This window comes from Chaetodon auriga, chromosome 12 (assembly GCF_051107435.1).
Source record: "Chaetodon auriga isolate fChaAug3 chromosome 12, fChaAug3.hap1, whole genome shotgun sequence".
In the NCBI taxonomy this organism is placed as follows: domain Eukaryota; kingdom Metazoa; phylum Chordata; class Actinopteri; order Chaetodontiformes; family Chaetodontidae; genus Chaetodon; species Chaetodon auriga.
The window spans coordinates 19587250-19602695 of NC_135085.1; the positions used below are offsets into that span (position 1 = coordinate 19587250).

General features: G+C 42.2%; 1 protein-coding gene across 2 annotated transcripts; it reads left to right on the forward strand.

Annotated features, from left to right (window-relative positions):
* Nucleotides 1–1869: 1869 nt before the first annotated feature.
* ranbp3b (RAN binding protein 3b) lies at nt 1870–14173 on the forward strand. Of its 2 annotated transcripts, XM_076744843.1 has the most exons (17): nt 1870–2042; nt 4104–4159; nt 4566–4602; nt 4704–4781; nt 4890–4961; nt 7184–7249; nt 7437–7529; nt 7709–7818; nt 8182–8301; nt 8832–8932; nt 9040–9115; nt 9225–9321; nt 10583–10707; nt 10798–10918; nt 11553–11695; nt 11888–12083; nt 12968–14173. In XM_076744843.1, exons 1-17 carry the CDS (start codon nt 2021–2023, stop codon nt 13009–13011), a joined length of 1557 nt encoding a protein of 518 aa, XP_076600958.1. In that variant the 5' UTR covers nt 1870–2020; the 3' UTR covers nt 13012–14173. The 2 variants fall into 2 exon arrangements, with proteins under 2 accessions (XP_076600958.1, XP_076600959.1); XM_076744844.1 differs by lacking the exons at nt 1870–2042; nt 4104–4159 and adding an exon at nt 4408–4464.
* The last annotated feature ends 1273 nt before the right edge of the window (nt 14174–15446 follow it).

Genomic DNA, 15446 nt, shown 5'->3' on the forward strand with positions numbered 1-15446 from the left:
AGTGATCTATTAAAGTGTGAACACTGTCTGACTGACGTCTTTAAATAGGCTGATACATAATAATACACAGTAAGTGATAACTGTGTTTAAAGAAGGCTGAGCTCCAGCTTTAAATGCTACTTTGCCCTCTGGTGGCCGGTAACGTGAACTGCACATGGTTGAAAAATGTCATGCAAAGCGCCAGACAAGCAGAACAGCTCAGACTGTACACAACACAAAGCTGTAAAAACACAGTCGGATTAGACGAAAATGTCATGTCCCTAAATGTCTAAGCATGCGGCGCTCCTGGGTTTGATCAGCGCAGAGTGGCTCGTCTGTGTTTACAGTTCTGGGATCCAATCAGCACTGCAGAACAGTCCCATTGATGCTTTCACATGTGATTCACAGCAAAGAAAGTGTGGCCCCCCTAAAGGGTACCAATGCACCAGTAAAGGAGAAGATGGAGAGCGCGAGCTGGTGTAAACAATTCTTGTTTCAAAACCTTGAAAAAACAGCTTGTGATGTGGGAAATGTACTCCACATGTGTGTTCGACCTCAAGGATACACACAGAGCGTTATGCCTGGAAACACTGTCTGTCAATAAAACCCAACAGGCTTCCTTCGTACTCATTACTCATTCTTGACATTCCTGCAGACCATGTGCCAAAGCCTACCAAAGAGCTTCAGCTTTTTGTTTTGATGTCATTTCCTTCCGTTCATCCCCACAATAAAAAAAGCATTTTAAATCACCCGGTGAACATCAAGCCTGTGTTTATCATTGTCATAAAAGGGGTTTTCCTGGCAGGATACAAAGCTGTTCTTCTCCCTCCGAGGCCGCACTGTGCTACCATGTGTATAAATGTAGGCATGCTGATTAAAGGAGAGACGCAATCGGAATCTGTGAAATGTGAACTATGCCTTGTTTGTTTACCTCTGCATCACTGGCTGTCATACTAAATACCAGCACCACCTGTAGCCTCCAGGTTTTCTGCAGAAGGCTGCAGAGCTACAGCCACGGCTGGAAAGGTAAATAAACAAGCAATGTGTCAAGAAACAAAAAGTTTGTGAACTGTATATCCAAGAATAACCCTCAGTGTGGGAGGAGCATGAGAGGAAATCATTGTGGAATCCATTTTTGCTCAGTCCTCTCTTTCCGGTGTATAATTAAATACTATTTCATGACTTATTTATGACTCACCTTTGCTGTTGACTCATTTCCTCCCTGCCACATGATTGCAGTACTTATCTTTGCTGCAGAAGCTTACCTTTTTGTCTTTTTTCAGCCTCTCTTTTGTGCCGAAGCGTGGTCTCCTCCACTACCTCCCTCAGGAACCTGCCTCGTCCTCCCTGATCTGTAATTGCTGCACTCTGGACCTCTTTCATCTTTCCGTGTGGTAGATTTCGCTTGAGCACCGAGAGCACAGTGTCAGATCTGTGCTGCATTTTCTCCTTCTGGCTATTCGTCTCATCCCTCAAGGCCCCGGGGATTTATTTGTTGACTTCACTCGTGATGACAGCAATGAGGCGGCCAACTATGCTATCACATGACAACTCAACAGCTTCCATCCTGCCGAGGAAGCTCCTGAAATGTGCTTGAAAGCTCAGAAAAAAGCTAGCAAGTGGGCCTTGAGTTATGGGTTTTCACATTATTTCTATTTCGTCAAGCTTTTCTTTGCAAAGTGATAAGAAACCTCATTCCTGTACTTATTCTGAGTGTCTGGTGCAAACTTTGTCACAGCCGGTAACACTTTAAATCTGTGTTATCACAACATAAGATTTAGTTCTGCAGGGACCTCGGCTTGCTGAGCTATCCAAGCAAACTTTAAGATGTTCCTTCAGGCTGGTTGAAACAAAAAACACATAAACCGAGTCAGCCATGGGCAGTATCTTTGTGGCTTAATGAAGGGCACAGGGGGTGGCAGGGGGGCTCGCTCACTGCATCAGTAAACGGCGGCAATGTGCTCCCTGCCACTGAAAACATTTCTGCCTCAACTTGCATTATCTGCGCGGTGGGTTGTGGGTGTGTGAGCGTCGAAGTAAAATGGCGGACTTGGCAAACGAAGGTGAGTAAGTGGCAGTGAGAGAAAAACAATACAGCTACTGTGCCGCTATGAACAACGTCTGTACATTGTCTGCATATTTGATAACTGAAATGAAGCTGCTTGGCCACACGTTAACAGTGAGTTCAGGTGAAATATAGCTTCGCGGCGTCCACGAAACTATAATGTTAGCAAGCAGGCTAACAATGCTAGCGGCTGGGCTGTGGGTAATACCTGGAATGCCTCGGAACGCCCTCGAATGTTTTCTGCCACTAGCTGGCTTACCTCTTAGCGTTAGCACCCGGTTATTTATAGGCAGTGTGTTTTGCCATATGTGGTGAGCTAACATATCTAATGTGACAATAAACCAAAGCTTTGCTAGGCCAAAGAGGAAAAGCAGTGCTTATGTCGAAGCTAATGTATAACTTTAGCGCAATGCTAGCTGGGTGATGTTTGCATTGGTAGGAAGCGTTTACAGTAGCTACGACCTCATTATTTCACTGTTAATGTAGTTACGCTAGCACTCAGTTGCAGGACTGCTTGACGTTCATTTAGGCGCGTAGAGAGAAAAACGTCAGGCAAGGGACAATGCTTTGGTGGTAACCGCTGCTTCCTCTATTTCTCAGTATATTCTGCTCAGATTTGTTGCTCAGTATGATCACTTATTAACCATGGGGGAATCAGTGAAAATCTTGGTGCCATTGCTTGTTAGGCGAGATGACTCATGCGGGATGGAGCGCATTAGCAAGCTAACTATAGCCAGTAAGCTAAGCTACGTTCCGGGCTTTAGGGAACAACCGGTGGCGCCGACTATTTGCTGGAACGGGTCAGATAGTGTAAATGCTAGCTGGTTAACATGAGCCAGTGACATCTCAGGCTGCTTGAATTTCTTCAATGAATATCAGTGTTGCTTGCCGGAATTCTTAACATTAACTGTTACTAATTAGCCAAGATAGCTGAGTGCAATCCACAGAGAGATAGAAAGCCAAATGTTAAATATAGGTCACACAACATGTTAACGTATTCTGTCATCTAACGTGATTCTAGGTGAACAGCTAGTTTTAGCAGTGAGGGGTTGTGTTAGAGATGGTGAATGTAGGTCCAGTAAACAATCTTGGCTGTGTGCTGTCGCCTATTTGACTGTTACCGCATGCATTTATGCCCCGGCAAGGCTCACAGCGACAGCGATGCTACACCTGCTCGGTGAAATAGGCCCAACCCAGACGGAGGAAAGCCTTTGTCTGCTAACATTATAGGCTTACACATCTTAGAGAGGTTACAGTATGAAGGTAGCGGCATTAACTGATGAGGTGACATCAAATTGTTACCTGGCCTTGCTATTGCTGTTCTTGGTCGCTTATAGCTTATTGCAGCATCTTTGGTAGTGAGTTGAACAAACCCGGTTTTGATTACAGAAGTAGCTACAGTGCCATGTGAAATGCCTGAAAGTTTGATGGCTGTGTGATACACGGGTATTTACATTAATGGATTTTGCATTTGGCCCTATTGTTTGGTATTTGCGGATTATTGATTGAATGTAGGTCAACATAATGTGATCTCATTCTTCCTGGTACTCCTAATAGGATTGTATGATTAACTGTAGTATAGCCTGGTTAAGAGTTGATTTCTTTTGACTTGCTGACAGTGACCAAAATTAGATATTGTTCAGCGTTTTCGAACTGACACAGCTAAGTATGACATTTAAATAAACTGTAAACAGTTGTGGTTTACCTCACCAGAAGTATTTTATTAAGATATACAGTGTGGATTTGAGAGCCATCATCTGATATACCTTCTGTGAAATATAAGAGGGGTGACTTTTGGCATTATATGTGCATTAGAATTTGGTGTATGATTCAGTCCTTGATGATTATGCTGATTATCACTAATTCACATAACCTTCTAGCTTTATCAGCACTCATGCAGTCACTGCTTTCTAGAGGAAAATCAAGGCCATGGAATGAGCAGGCCTTCGCTGTAGTTAGTTTGTTTTCTACTGTAAACCATGAAGAAGAATCAAACACATTGGATTGCTGTACACTTAAAGTTAGCGCTGGATGACTAGCCTACATCTTCTCTTAACAGACAAGCCTGCCATAGCGCCTCCTGTGTTTGTTTTCCAAAAAGATAAAGCACAGAAGGTAAGTTTCTCTGTCTGGACTTCTCTGTTATTCAAGTATTTATTGAGCCTGAAGCCATATGTTATGATTTTGCTGATTTTATTTGTATTGATATTCAGTCTGAACAGCATTCTTGACATATTGCAGAAGAGTTTTTGAGATCATATCTGTCACCACTAGCAGACCTGTTAACAAGGCTTGATGAAATGTCAAAATTAGTTGACATGTTAAATACATCTCGCTTGAATTGATACGACTTTTCAGTGTTTCCAATTATTGCAGCTCCAGACTGAGCACCACTGAGGTCAAGCAAGATGCAACCTAGTGTAATTTTTTATGTGACCTTATTTTTTTAAATGATTTGAATGACCAGGAATAGTCTTTCGGGCTAAGAAAGGACTAAAAAACTCATTGGGTTCTTTTGCAGCGATCTGCAGAGGGCTCAAGTGCAGAGGATGGAGAAGGTAAATCTAATGTCCAAACCTGAAATTTTCTGTATTCAAATTATTTTTCTCATAGATTTATTCAAACTGGAATATTTGTAATATTTGGTTGCCATTTTCAGATTCAGATAAAGACGAGGGAAGCTATTGCCCCCCTGTGAAAAGGGAAAGGACCTCATCGTTCCCACCCCCACATTCTGGTAAGGGCACGTGGTGACTAAGCAGCGCATTTGTTTCTTCTTGGTTCTTGCTTGTGGTGTACACATTGATTTGTATGCTGAGTGCAGTGCCTGTTCGCTACTTTGCAGTTCCCAAGAACAATGTATTCATGCCCTCAAGTTTCTGCCAGTCTCCGACTGGGAACTCTGACTCTGAGCCAGGTGAGGCATCAAGACCACCATTATTTTCTCTTCACAGCTTAAGGACCCCCTGCAGTATAAATCTTAGTTTCAATGGTCAAACACGTAATGTTTCGACAGTTTAAGGCAAGAAACATGCTAAATTGGCTGAGATTGGTAAATAATAACTTTTGTGTGTATTATATGACATGTAATTTTTGAACATATGTTTATGTTTTCTAATGTCATTACATCAATTCTTGCAAATAGATGTCAGTGAAGTTTTGTGTGTTCCTGCCTGCAAATGGATGCGTTTACTTGCATGTAGTAATTTTACTTTTGAGCTAGCCCTTTAAGTATCTCCTGTGGAGGTCCGATGTTCTTCATGGATGCATGAAAATGTGCAGTTACAGAATGCAAAGCTCGGCTTCCACAGGCAGCCAGATTACACAGGCATGAGTAGATTTCTTCAGGAATGTCTTATAAATGATGAGAAAATGTAAATTGAAGATGAGTGCATTGTAGTATTGAGCTTATAAAATGACTGCCAGAAGAGACTTACTGTGCCAGATCAGTACATTCCCAGTGAAGTTGGGCGTTTAGGTTCAGGCTGTTAGTTTGCATTTAACTTCTGGTTGAGGTTTGGTTATTTCAAAAGAATTTGGTCCTCTCTCTCTCTTTCTTTTTATCGTTGCAGCAATAGTTTGCATCAGTTTGTTTCATGTATTGCAAATAGAACATGCAATATACCCAGCAGAGAGAGAGGTGAAGCCTGTTTGTTGAATATGTTTGGGAAATTGATCGTCTGTATTAAACAAAATGGAATTTCCTAAAGAAGAGCTTCGCAAAATCCCCAGTAATTCAGAGAAGACTTCTTCATTGTGGGAACATTATGACCTTGTATGACCTATGACCATGCCTGTGCATAATGTAGTTCTGTTCTGGATTACGACTGAACTGCCAAGTTCAGCTGGGAAACAAATTCTGAGTTTACCAGCCAAATTTCTGATGCCAATATTGGAAAAAAAGTTTAGCTTGATATTTGTCACTGCAGAGCGTTTATTATCATAAGATGCCACAGTGTCATGTGCTGGTAGCTGGCTGTCGTTTGTGTACTGCCACTGGACATGCCAGAGGAATGGTTTATTAGGGAATCTGAAACTTGTGGTTTGTGTTGTGGGCAGCTCTGATTTTCTGTATAGACTTGACATATATAATAGCTCTTCCCAGATTAGTTTTTTTGTATTTGGGAGCAAGCCTTTCTTCCTTGGGGTTTGGGATCTGCTGTGGTCAAACATATCGCAGTTGGTAGCATGCTGTTCACCATCTCAGGCAGAATATTATGTTTGTTATTAGGATCGTTGTCAATGAGAAATTTCAGTCATTAAGTATGATATATTTGAATGTACCTTAATGTACATCACAGATTTACAAGGCAAGATGAAAATATATATTGGTTGATACTTTATGACCTGAAATTATGACTGCAGTGGGACTTTAATACTGTAACAAAAATGTATTTATGTTTCTTTCTTTCTTCTGAATAATTTGAAATGTACATTTTCTGTTTATTATATGTCTTATTCAGTTTTTCTTTGGATTTGATTGCTTGAGAAACCAGCTCGATTCAGAGTTGGCATTGGTGATGTCACCGGTTAACACGACTAGAGCAAACAAACACAGCATGATTAATAACTATTTTTAGCATATTACGTAAAGCACTTATTTGGAATTGAAAACCAATATGAACACACTAGAAACCAAAACCAGTTGATTATAAAACTGCTTGCGAAAAAAACTACTTTTATAACCACTTTTCATTCCCAAATTGCACAGCTGTGCCTAATGCACCTCCGTATCCTCAGAATTATACTGGGTAGTAAAATGAAAATAAGGCCTGGGTTGTTAAAAAAATCGAACATTAATCCTCACTAGACATGGTAACGATCTTGTAAATGTTGAGGAGAAAGGATGCTGTTTCCAGTGCTTCACCTTTTTGATTTAACACTGATTAAGGCCAGGTCATGTCAGGCTAATAAAGCCACTGAGATTGAGAGTCAGAGGTACAAATGGATGTCGCCGCCATGTTTCTGCACACGAGTTGAGTCACAACTCTTGAGGCTCTACAAGTGTTGCTGTGGTAACGAGCCCTCTGGTTAGAAAGGTGCAAAGACAGAAGGAGCGTAGCCTTTATAAGCTGCTGTGCGACTCTTAGATCTTTTTTTTAATAAAAGTCTGCCTTCTCTTGTGCTCCGTCTCACCAGAGGAGAAGCCTGTGGGATTCCGTTTAAAGCCACCAACTCTCATACATGGACAGGCGCCAAGTTCAGGTTGGTGTTTGAGGTTGATGTTTTCTCACACTGACTTGATTGAAGTGGGGGGAAAAAGACTTGAACTTGAACCCAGACTTGCACCCTTTTATGTGAGCCCTCTTAGAAATGGAAATGGACTTGAGCATGTCCAACCAGAACATCTCAGTGTGTTTGAAAAGTATGAGACAAGTTGGCTCTGTTGTAGGTGTCCCAAGTCAGAAACCCAAGGAACAGCAACGCAGCGTCCTCCGCCCCGCAGTTCTCCAGGCGCCGCCCTCTAAATCACATATAGAGTCCAGTGAGTGCAGCTTGGAGCCACCTGTGCTGATCAGTTGATACTTATAAAACATTCTCAGTCATCATTAAAATCTGTCTGATAATCAGTGTAACTTTGAATATTGATAACTTGCACTGTAAAAACAAACAAAAGAAAAAAAAAAACTAAATTATCTTTGTCCTTTCTGTCTGTACATTTAGATTCCAGTTGTGGAACCAACGGTGTGAAAACATCATCAGATGGGGCACCTGGGACCCAGTCCCTCTTCCTGAACAACACAGAGCACTCAGCCACCCTGGCCAAGTCACTGGTTAGGAGTGACTAAATCTCTGCTTGTTATAATCAAAGGCTTGGTATTGAAAAACAGTGCCAGTCAGTTCCGTACAGGCTTTGCTTTGTTTAAGGCATCAGAAAGTGTGGGAAGGCATAAAACTGGTGGTTATTTACGGAAGAGCTTAAGATTTGTGGTTATTTTCATGTTCCTTTTTAAGGAGGAAACATATTGAGTCTGGTATTCACGCAAATGCTAGATCTCAAAGGAGAGTCACTGTATTGAAGTGAATCGTGTTGGTAAAAGATGCTTTTATTCCACTCAAAGCAGTGTTAACAGTTACTTATGCAGAAAAAGATAAACAAGTAGAAATTTGACTTCATTTTTTTGTTCTCCTTTCAGAAACATGAAAATGAGGAACATGGAGCAAGTGGTAACAAAGATGGAGGCGGAAGAGAGAAGAAGGATACAGACGTAGCAATATCTTTTGTGTTTGGTCAGAATATCAAAGACAGAGCAAAGGTGGGTTGTTTCCTACTCGTCTTGCACCTATTCCTGACAGTGAGCGTGCAAACCTGAGGCGAGAACGTGTGACAAACAAAAACAGATAGACACAGTTTAAATGTGGCAGGAGGAGGAGGAGGAGGAGGCGGAGGAGGAGGGCCTGTTGGAGGCTGTACTCTCATTAGTGAGTTGCATTGTTAAAGTCTACACTATATGTGTAATTTGTGACTTTTTTGTATTTCTGGACTAACATTACGTTAAAAGTCTCAGTTTCCTTCCTGAGAGAATTTCCTGACTCCTGTTTCTGATAAGAGGTGCATTTCCTGAGGTGTTTTGTACAAGGTCCAATATTATTTTGTCTGTTTTGTGGTCAGTCTGGAACTGTTGTGGCAGGAATTTTTGGACAACATTTTGACAGTCTGTTAATGGCGACTCACTGCTCGCTCACTGGATGTAGTCCATCAGGATTTTCATTCATGTGAACTGGTTAAATTATCATTATTTCCTCTTTGTTTAAGCCAAATTTAACACGTTTTCTTTTCTTCTAGTTGGAAGAGAACAGTACAGAAGACAAGTCAAAGGATAGTGTGCCACTGGACTCTCAATCAGAGGGCACTAATTATTTCTTACAGTACATCTCTACCCCAAGGTAATGAAATTGTGTCCTCCTTTGAGTATTTTTAGCAACTCATCTTCATTCATGATTAACTTCCATCAACTCGCTAATGTTTTATTATTTTTTTCTTGTCTTCTCAGTTCAAAAAATGCCACAAACAGTACAGACAGTGGGGCAAAATTTGTTTTTGGGCAGAACATGTCTGAACGAGTTCTGGTGAGTTGAAGCACGAGTTGAATAGTGAGTCAACCGTCTGCCGCATTAGAAAAGTCCTAATGATCGAACTTTGAACTGGGTCCAATGATCTGCGTTGTTGTGATTTCAGAGTCCCCCGAAGGGCGAGTCCTCAAATGAGGAAAATAAAGAAGTTTCAGCTCCCCCCGCTTCAGAGCCCTCATCACAGGAAGCCACCCCTGAGAAGGGTAAAGACAAACCCCACTAATTATTGAAAACACGTCTGATTCATGCTTGGTTTGAGAGAGTCACTTTGGCTGCGCTCCAGTGATAACAAGTGAGAAAAACAAGACCTGGGACAGTTAAATATGCAGTTCAACAGAAACAGTCACTGAAATAACATCTAATCTATTCTACAACTTATGTAAGGTCTTAATATTGGCATCAGTGTTTGATTAGCACTCAATAAAGAGCTGTGGGTGTAATACTGCATCTGTAATTTGAACCACACAATTCATACCGCCAGGGATCCATCCCACCCATTTCCTTAAAGGCAGTTTTTCTGTGTGGACAATCACCCTTCGAATTTGATAGCACAAGGAATAGCAGTAACCTTTTCATTTACACCCCCCAGCACAAAATATTGAATATACTCATGTATTTATCTGCCTTTTACCTTCCAATCAGACTCCCTGATTCCCTACATCATCTACTGACATAATACTGTACGTTCGTTTTTGTGGTTTGACAGAATGTTTGTGCTGTTGTCCAGTGACACTGGAAGAAACTCATTTCATGGCTGCTGTGTGAACAGGCATTTATTAACGTGGGCTTAGAGCTGAAGTGGCTCCTCTCTGCAGATGATCTGCAGCAGCCTATGCAACTGTCTTGAAGTAATAATCGTGAAGATTTTCTTAAATCTTAAGTGTGTCTGTTAAGTCACTATGGCTGAATGAGGCAACACAAAGATGTTTGAGCCTGTGGCTCGTTGATGAAAGTCCATGCATTTGCAATAATACCAACTGGGTGTCCGTGGCAACATTTCTGGGAAAAATGACAAGCGGTGGAAACACTCAGCAGTGGTTGGTCCTTTGGAGAGGGTAGGCGGGGCAAAAGCAACACACTCATTCTTTGACTGGGGCCAAGCAAAGAAAAGATCGATGACTCCAGACGATGAGACTTCCAAAACAGGTTTTACCAACCGACTGGGGTCACACAGGCGACACTGTGTGGATCTCTGGGAACTGAAGTTCAAAAACACACCTGCAATTACTGCTCATCGCCAAAAACAACCGAGCGTAGATCCTCGAGATTGTCACTGAAAGCGATGGAGTGCCAGCCTGGGTGCTTCATGATCAACCCTTTGCACTGCTTTGTCCAAAATGTTACTACAAGAACGTTATAGAAGTGTGATGACACAAATAGTTGCATCAGTCTTTGCTAAAGATTTCAGTAACCTCATGTTCCAGCCGGGTGCTGATTTTGCGTAACTTTATTTTATCTCACCAGTCAACAGCGTGTCAGAGTCTTTGGAGGAGTCTGCAGCAGCTTACACCAAAGCCACAGCCAAGAAGTGCATCTTAGAGAAAGTCGACGTCAAAACCGGAGAGGAATCGGAAAGCAATGTTTTACAGGTAGAAGACGGGCACTCCTGATTCAACACATGTTGTAAATAAATGTGGCAAAAAGCAGTGAAGTTGTTTGCTGTCACCCTCTTATTTTAGATGCAGTGCAAGTTATATGTATTTGAGAAGACTGCTCAGTCGTGGATAGAGAGAGGTCGAGGTCTGCTGAGGCTCAACGACATGGCATCGACAGATGACGGCACGCTACAGTCCCGCCTAGGTAAACACACCTGCAGAAACCTCGAGGGGGGAAAAAGTAAACAACTGGCTGTGAAGAATGTGCACAGTTCCAGTTTTTTCACAGTTTACTGGTCAGATTGAAAAATGACTACTTGAACACTTCTCTCAGTAAAAACAACCAAACGTTCTTAGTTGTGCTTTTCATTGGAATTATTATCACAGTACCTGACTTTGAACACAAGGGGGAGCTCAATCCTCTGCTACCCACATCTGTGGACTAGATGCCAAAGCATGCTGTTAAATACACTGGCTATGTGGAATGTGGAGTATGAAGTGTTTGGTCATCAAAGCTTTCCAGACACTTTAAGAGTTTTCCTTTTTATTTTGCGATGCCACCGTTGATTTCAGGCTGTAGTTTCATGATAAATAGCTTCACTTACCACCATCTTTACCCTGAAAAACATACATCTAGCACTGTAGACAAACATCAGTCACCTTGGAAAGGACACTTGCTGATGCTTTAGGCCTATTACTATTATTATTACTATTATAAAGTGTATTTTATCTTCCATGAAAAGAACTCACAGCACTGACAACATAGAGTCTGGTAGAATACCAGAATACCATGCTTGGCCTCATTGGTGTCTTGTGTGTTTGTGTGTAAACCTTTGCAGTGATGAGGACCCAGGGCAGCCTCCGGTTGATCCTCAACACTAAACTTTGGCCCCAGATGCAGGTGGACAAGGCCAGCGAGAAGAGTGTACGAATCACTGCCATGGACACAGAGGACCAGGGGGTCAAAGTCTTCCTAATATCGGTACGTATCGACATTGTGCCTCCTACAGCTGTGACTCAAGACAGCTCATACGTTCACTTGTTGTGTTAGCGAGTGTGGCGTTGTCCTCAGGAACTGGCCACATGTTGATGCCAGCGGTGTAACGTCAGAGTATAAATGTTGATTTTCCTTTGATGTGGCTGAGTGGTCTCTCCCGCTGTCTCTCCTCTTCAGGGTAGCTCTAAGGACATAGGTCAGCTGGCTGCAGCGTTACATCACCGTATCTTAGCCCTGAAGAGCCGGGCAGAGCAAGAGACTGAGACCCCGACAACAACCATCCCCGAGGCCGAGGTACCACAGTCCAACGAGGACGACAGCGACGAGGAAGACAATGCCTCTGCCTCAGCTTCAGCCTCCACTCCTGCTACGAGTTAGTGATTTTTATTGTTAGTGTGTGTTTCAACAGTCCCTGGTTTACTCGCGGTGATACCACATGAATGTCATGATGTGAAATATTTGTGGTTCTTGTGTCTCCGGCAGTCGCCGGAGGCATCATGTCTTTGAGTTGTACATCTGTACGTTCTCAGGAACGCCTTCAGGGAATTTCTCCAAATTCGGCACAAATGCAAACGCGGACTCCAGGATGAACTGATTAGATGTAGTCGGCCAAAGGTCACAGCAGCCTCACAAAGTGCATTTTTCCGGCCATGATTCAACAACATAACTCAGGAACAGAAGGGGAGATTGTGCCCATATTTCACATTTGCTCAGATACTGAATTGGTGACACTAATCTTGAGTGTCCACCTTGAAACTCTGTTGATTGTATTGATCTTCTGTGCTGCCGGGTTGTAGATGTGTGTGAAGCCTTTAACATTTTACAGTTTGTGGATTCTTTGCAGCAGCATCCATATTTGAAGTTTTGTAGTCCTCCACAAGCTGGTTGGTTCTGCTGATATTGAGCTTCGGGTGATTGTTGTTGCACCATGTGATGAAGCTCTCCGTCAGTCTTCTGTACTCCTCTGTAAACATAAGTGAAGACCGCATGTGTCTGACTGGAAATTACTCACTGCATTCATACATGTCAATAGTGACAATTTCAGTTTCACCAAACAGTACCGTTAATACCTTTTTATTGAACTCCTTCAAAGTCTTCTCATGTGTTATATAAGTCTGGACAGACATGGACAGGAACAGCCCAGTTTATCCCACTTGAGCTGCTCTTGTTGCCACAGCAGCAGTTAGATTTGTGATACACTTTCAGACCACTCGTCTATAAAACCCTTGTCAACCTGCTGTCACTTTGTTCCTGCAGGTAATTCAGAGGGAGGAGAGAGCCAGGCAGCAGGAAGCACATAGCGTCACTCTTGGACAGCCTGCTAAGATGCTGCTGTTGAGGCATTTTGCTCTAGGCATCTCCATGGACACCCCTTGACCAACATGGGTCCTCCAGACCAGTACTTTTGGATATTAGAAGTCTAGCTCCAGGAAATAACCCCTTGTGCCGGAGTGTCTCACCCAACTCGTGCAGTTCATCTTCTCTGCATTCAGCGTAATATCTGGAGTCGTTTCTTCCCTCCCTCTCCTGTTTTGTGTTTTATTTTTGTTTTCGAGTATTTTTTCCTCTCCCCGATAGCAAAAATAAAGACTTCAAAGCTTTGGTTTGGGACTTTTCTGCTCATCATATTGATGAGTGTAAGGGTGTTTTCCTCTACATTTTAAAGTATGGCACATGTTAAGACTGCAGTTTCTACTTTGGGACCTTTTTACTCACTCTACAGTCGTACCTCTGGACGCCACACATCCAGAGGAGCTTCATTCACGGTGTATTTGACTAGACATCAGTCCGTTGTTCCCGCCTTCCTCCCCCCCCCCCCCCCCCCCCCCCCATCCCAACCAGTCCGTGCGTTAGGTTTTGGCAAATGTAATTTATTTTGGATCGTCAATTTCATGAGGCATCTCAACACATATGTGCTGTTTGTTAATGGCTAGCCAAGACCACTCAAGTTGTCATTAATAGCAATTTCTTATATTTCCTATTGACATATATTATACTGAATAAAATACTGAAAACAATACAGTTTCTGCTAACGTGAGTTCATCATGTGAGGACGTAAGAGCAGAAGGATTCACCTCAAAATTGACTCTAAATTCAGATGGTAGTCATTCACCTTGTGGGTTTTTTTAAATTTCTTTTTTCCAAGTCAAGAAAACTCACCAGTCTCTACGCTGCGTGTAACTGTTATTTCTTTTTTTGTTTTTTTTTTCTTTTCAGCATCCCAAGGGTTTACTGTGTTGATACATACTTTTTTTTATTTTGAAAATATACAAACTTTTCATCCATTTACATTTGGAAAACGTATTGGAATGAAGACTTAACTTCATGTGTGGAAAATTTGAGTGATAACTGTAATACCTTTTGAATGTCATGTACATTTGAATATATCATCATTTAGTAGCGCACCATGTTTTCTCATCTCCTCCAACTGCCCCCTTTACAAAATAAACCATTTTGGACTGACATCTGGGATTTTTCCTTCTGAAACCTGATTCTCGTGCAAAATCCGAGCTTAAAATCAAAATTTCGAGATATCGGCAGGCTGTTTGCTCGCTCTGACACTGATGTTGTCTTCTGTAGCTGTGTTCAATCAAAACAGCCAAAGGAAGGGATCGCGGCTCATCTGTTTTGTATTCATGTGTTGGATCTGGCCTACAGGTTGATGTGTGCTGTGCTCAGACTGCAGAGTCAGAGCCAACGCTTGCTTACGTACAGTATGCATCATGCACAAGGTCATGAATTGTTGATGCGTGTACCCATCGTAACAGCCCGACACAGCCGCATACGTCCCAACTCAGAGCGTAACTGCCACTCCTGAAATCTCCTTATCAGCTCGTTTCTGTGGTGACTCGGTAGGAAAGTAATTCTCCTCTGTATCTCCCATAAATAAATAAATGATGACCTTAAACAAACAGTATAAAAATACATCTGCATAATCTGCAGTCGTTTTCCCTGAAGTCCTGAACACTGGTTCTTCTTTTCTTTCTCCTGTGTGTGTGATTTCACACATTTACAGGAACTTTCTTGAGCAACTACAGGAGAACAATGGAAAATTTATTTGTGACGGACCTTTCTAAACAATTTACTGTGTGTTTACTGGCAAGAAGGAAAGGAGAAAGGAGGAGATAAAAGACAGAGAAGGCAGTGACGTGTACAACCTACAAAATACGAGGTAAAAAAAAAATCAGGAGGCGAAGTGCGCATTTAAATTTCAGATCAGATGTTGAAGATGTGAACCCTCTCCCAGTGTGGAGACCCTGACCATGTGATGCTCTGTATGTCAGAAGTTTTGAAATCAATCCGGTTTTGTTGCCGAGGCGAGCGAACAAGTCATGAGGAGTCGTGATGTCATAAAAGCACAATTGACTTCTTTCTAAATCATGAGGCTGAAGAAGGGTCAGATTTTAGCAATGTTCCTTTTTTTTATGAGGGTGTGATGTGATTTCCCAGGATGCTCTGGGTGCTCTCAATGTCTGACAGACCCTCACTCACATTTCTGTCTCTGATCTCAAATACAGGCACTAAACAGACAGAAGGTTTCATTTTCTCCTCTCAGTACACATGAAAAGCAGGGATGTGATGCTCTGTAGAGTCTGCTCTTCATAAAACAAAACCTCGCAGGTATGGAGCAGATCTTTCCCACAGACCTCCAGCCCCCGTTCTGCCTCCTTTTTTCCTTTGATGTGCTGTAAATTCTTCATACTGTAGTTTGTGTTGTTTCTGGATAAACATCTGT

Bases quoted from the DNA above. Each gene is read 5' to 3' on its own strand.
- ranbp3b (XM_076744843.1), top strand. From the start codon at position 2,021: ATGGCGGACTTGGCAAACGAAG. The intron at 4,160-4,565 runs GTAAGTTTCTCT...GTTCTTTTGCAG, and splicing joins AAAAAGATAAAGCACAGAAG to CGATCTGCAGAGGGCTCAAG. The intron at 10,708-10,797 runs GTAGAAGACGGG...CTCTTATTTTAG, and splicing joins CGGAAAGCAATGTTTTACAG to ATGCAGTGCAAGTTATATGT.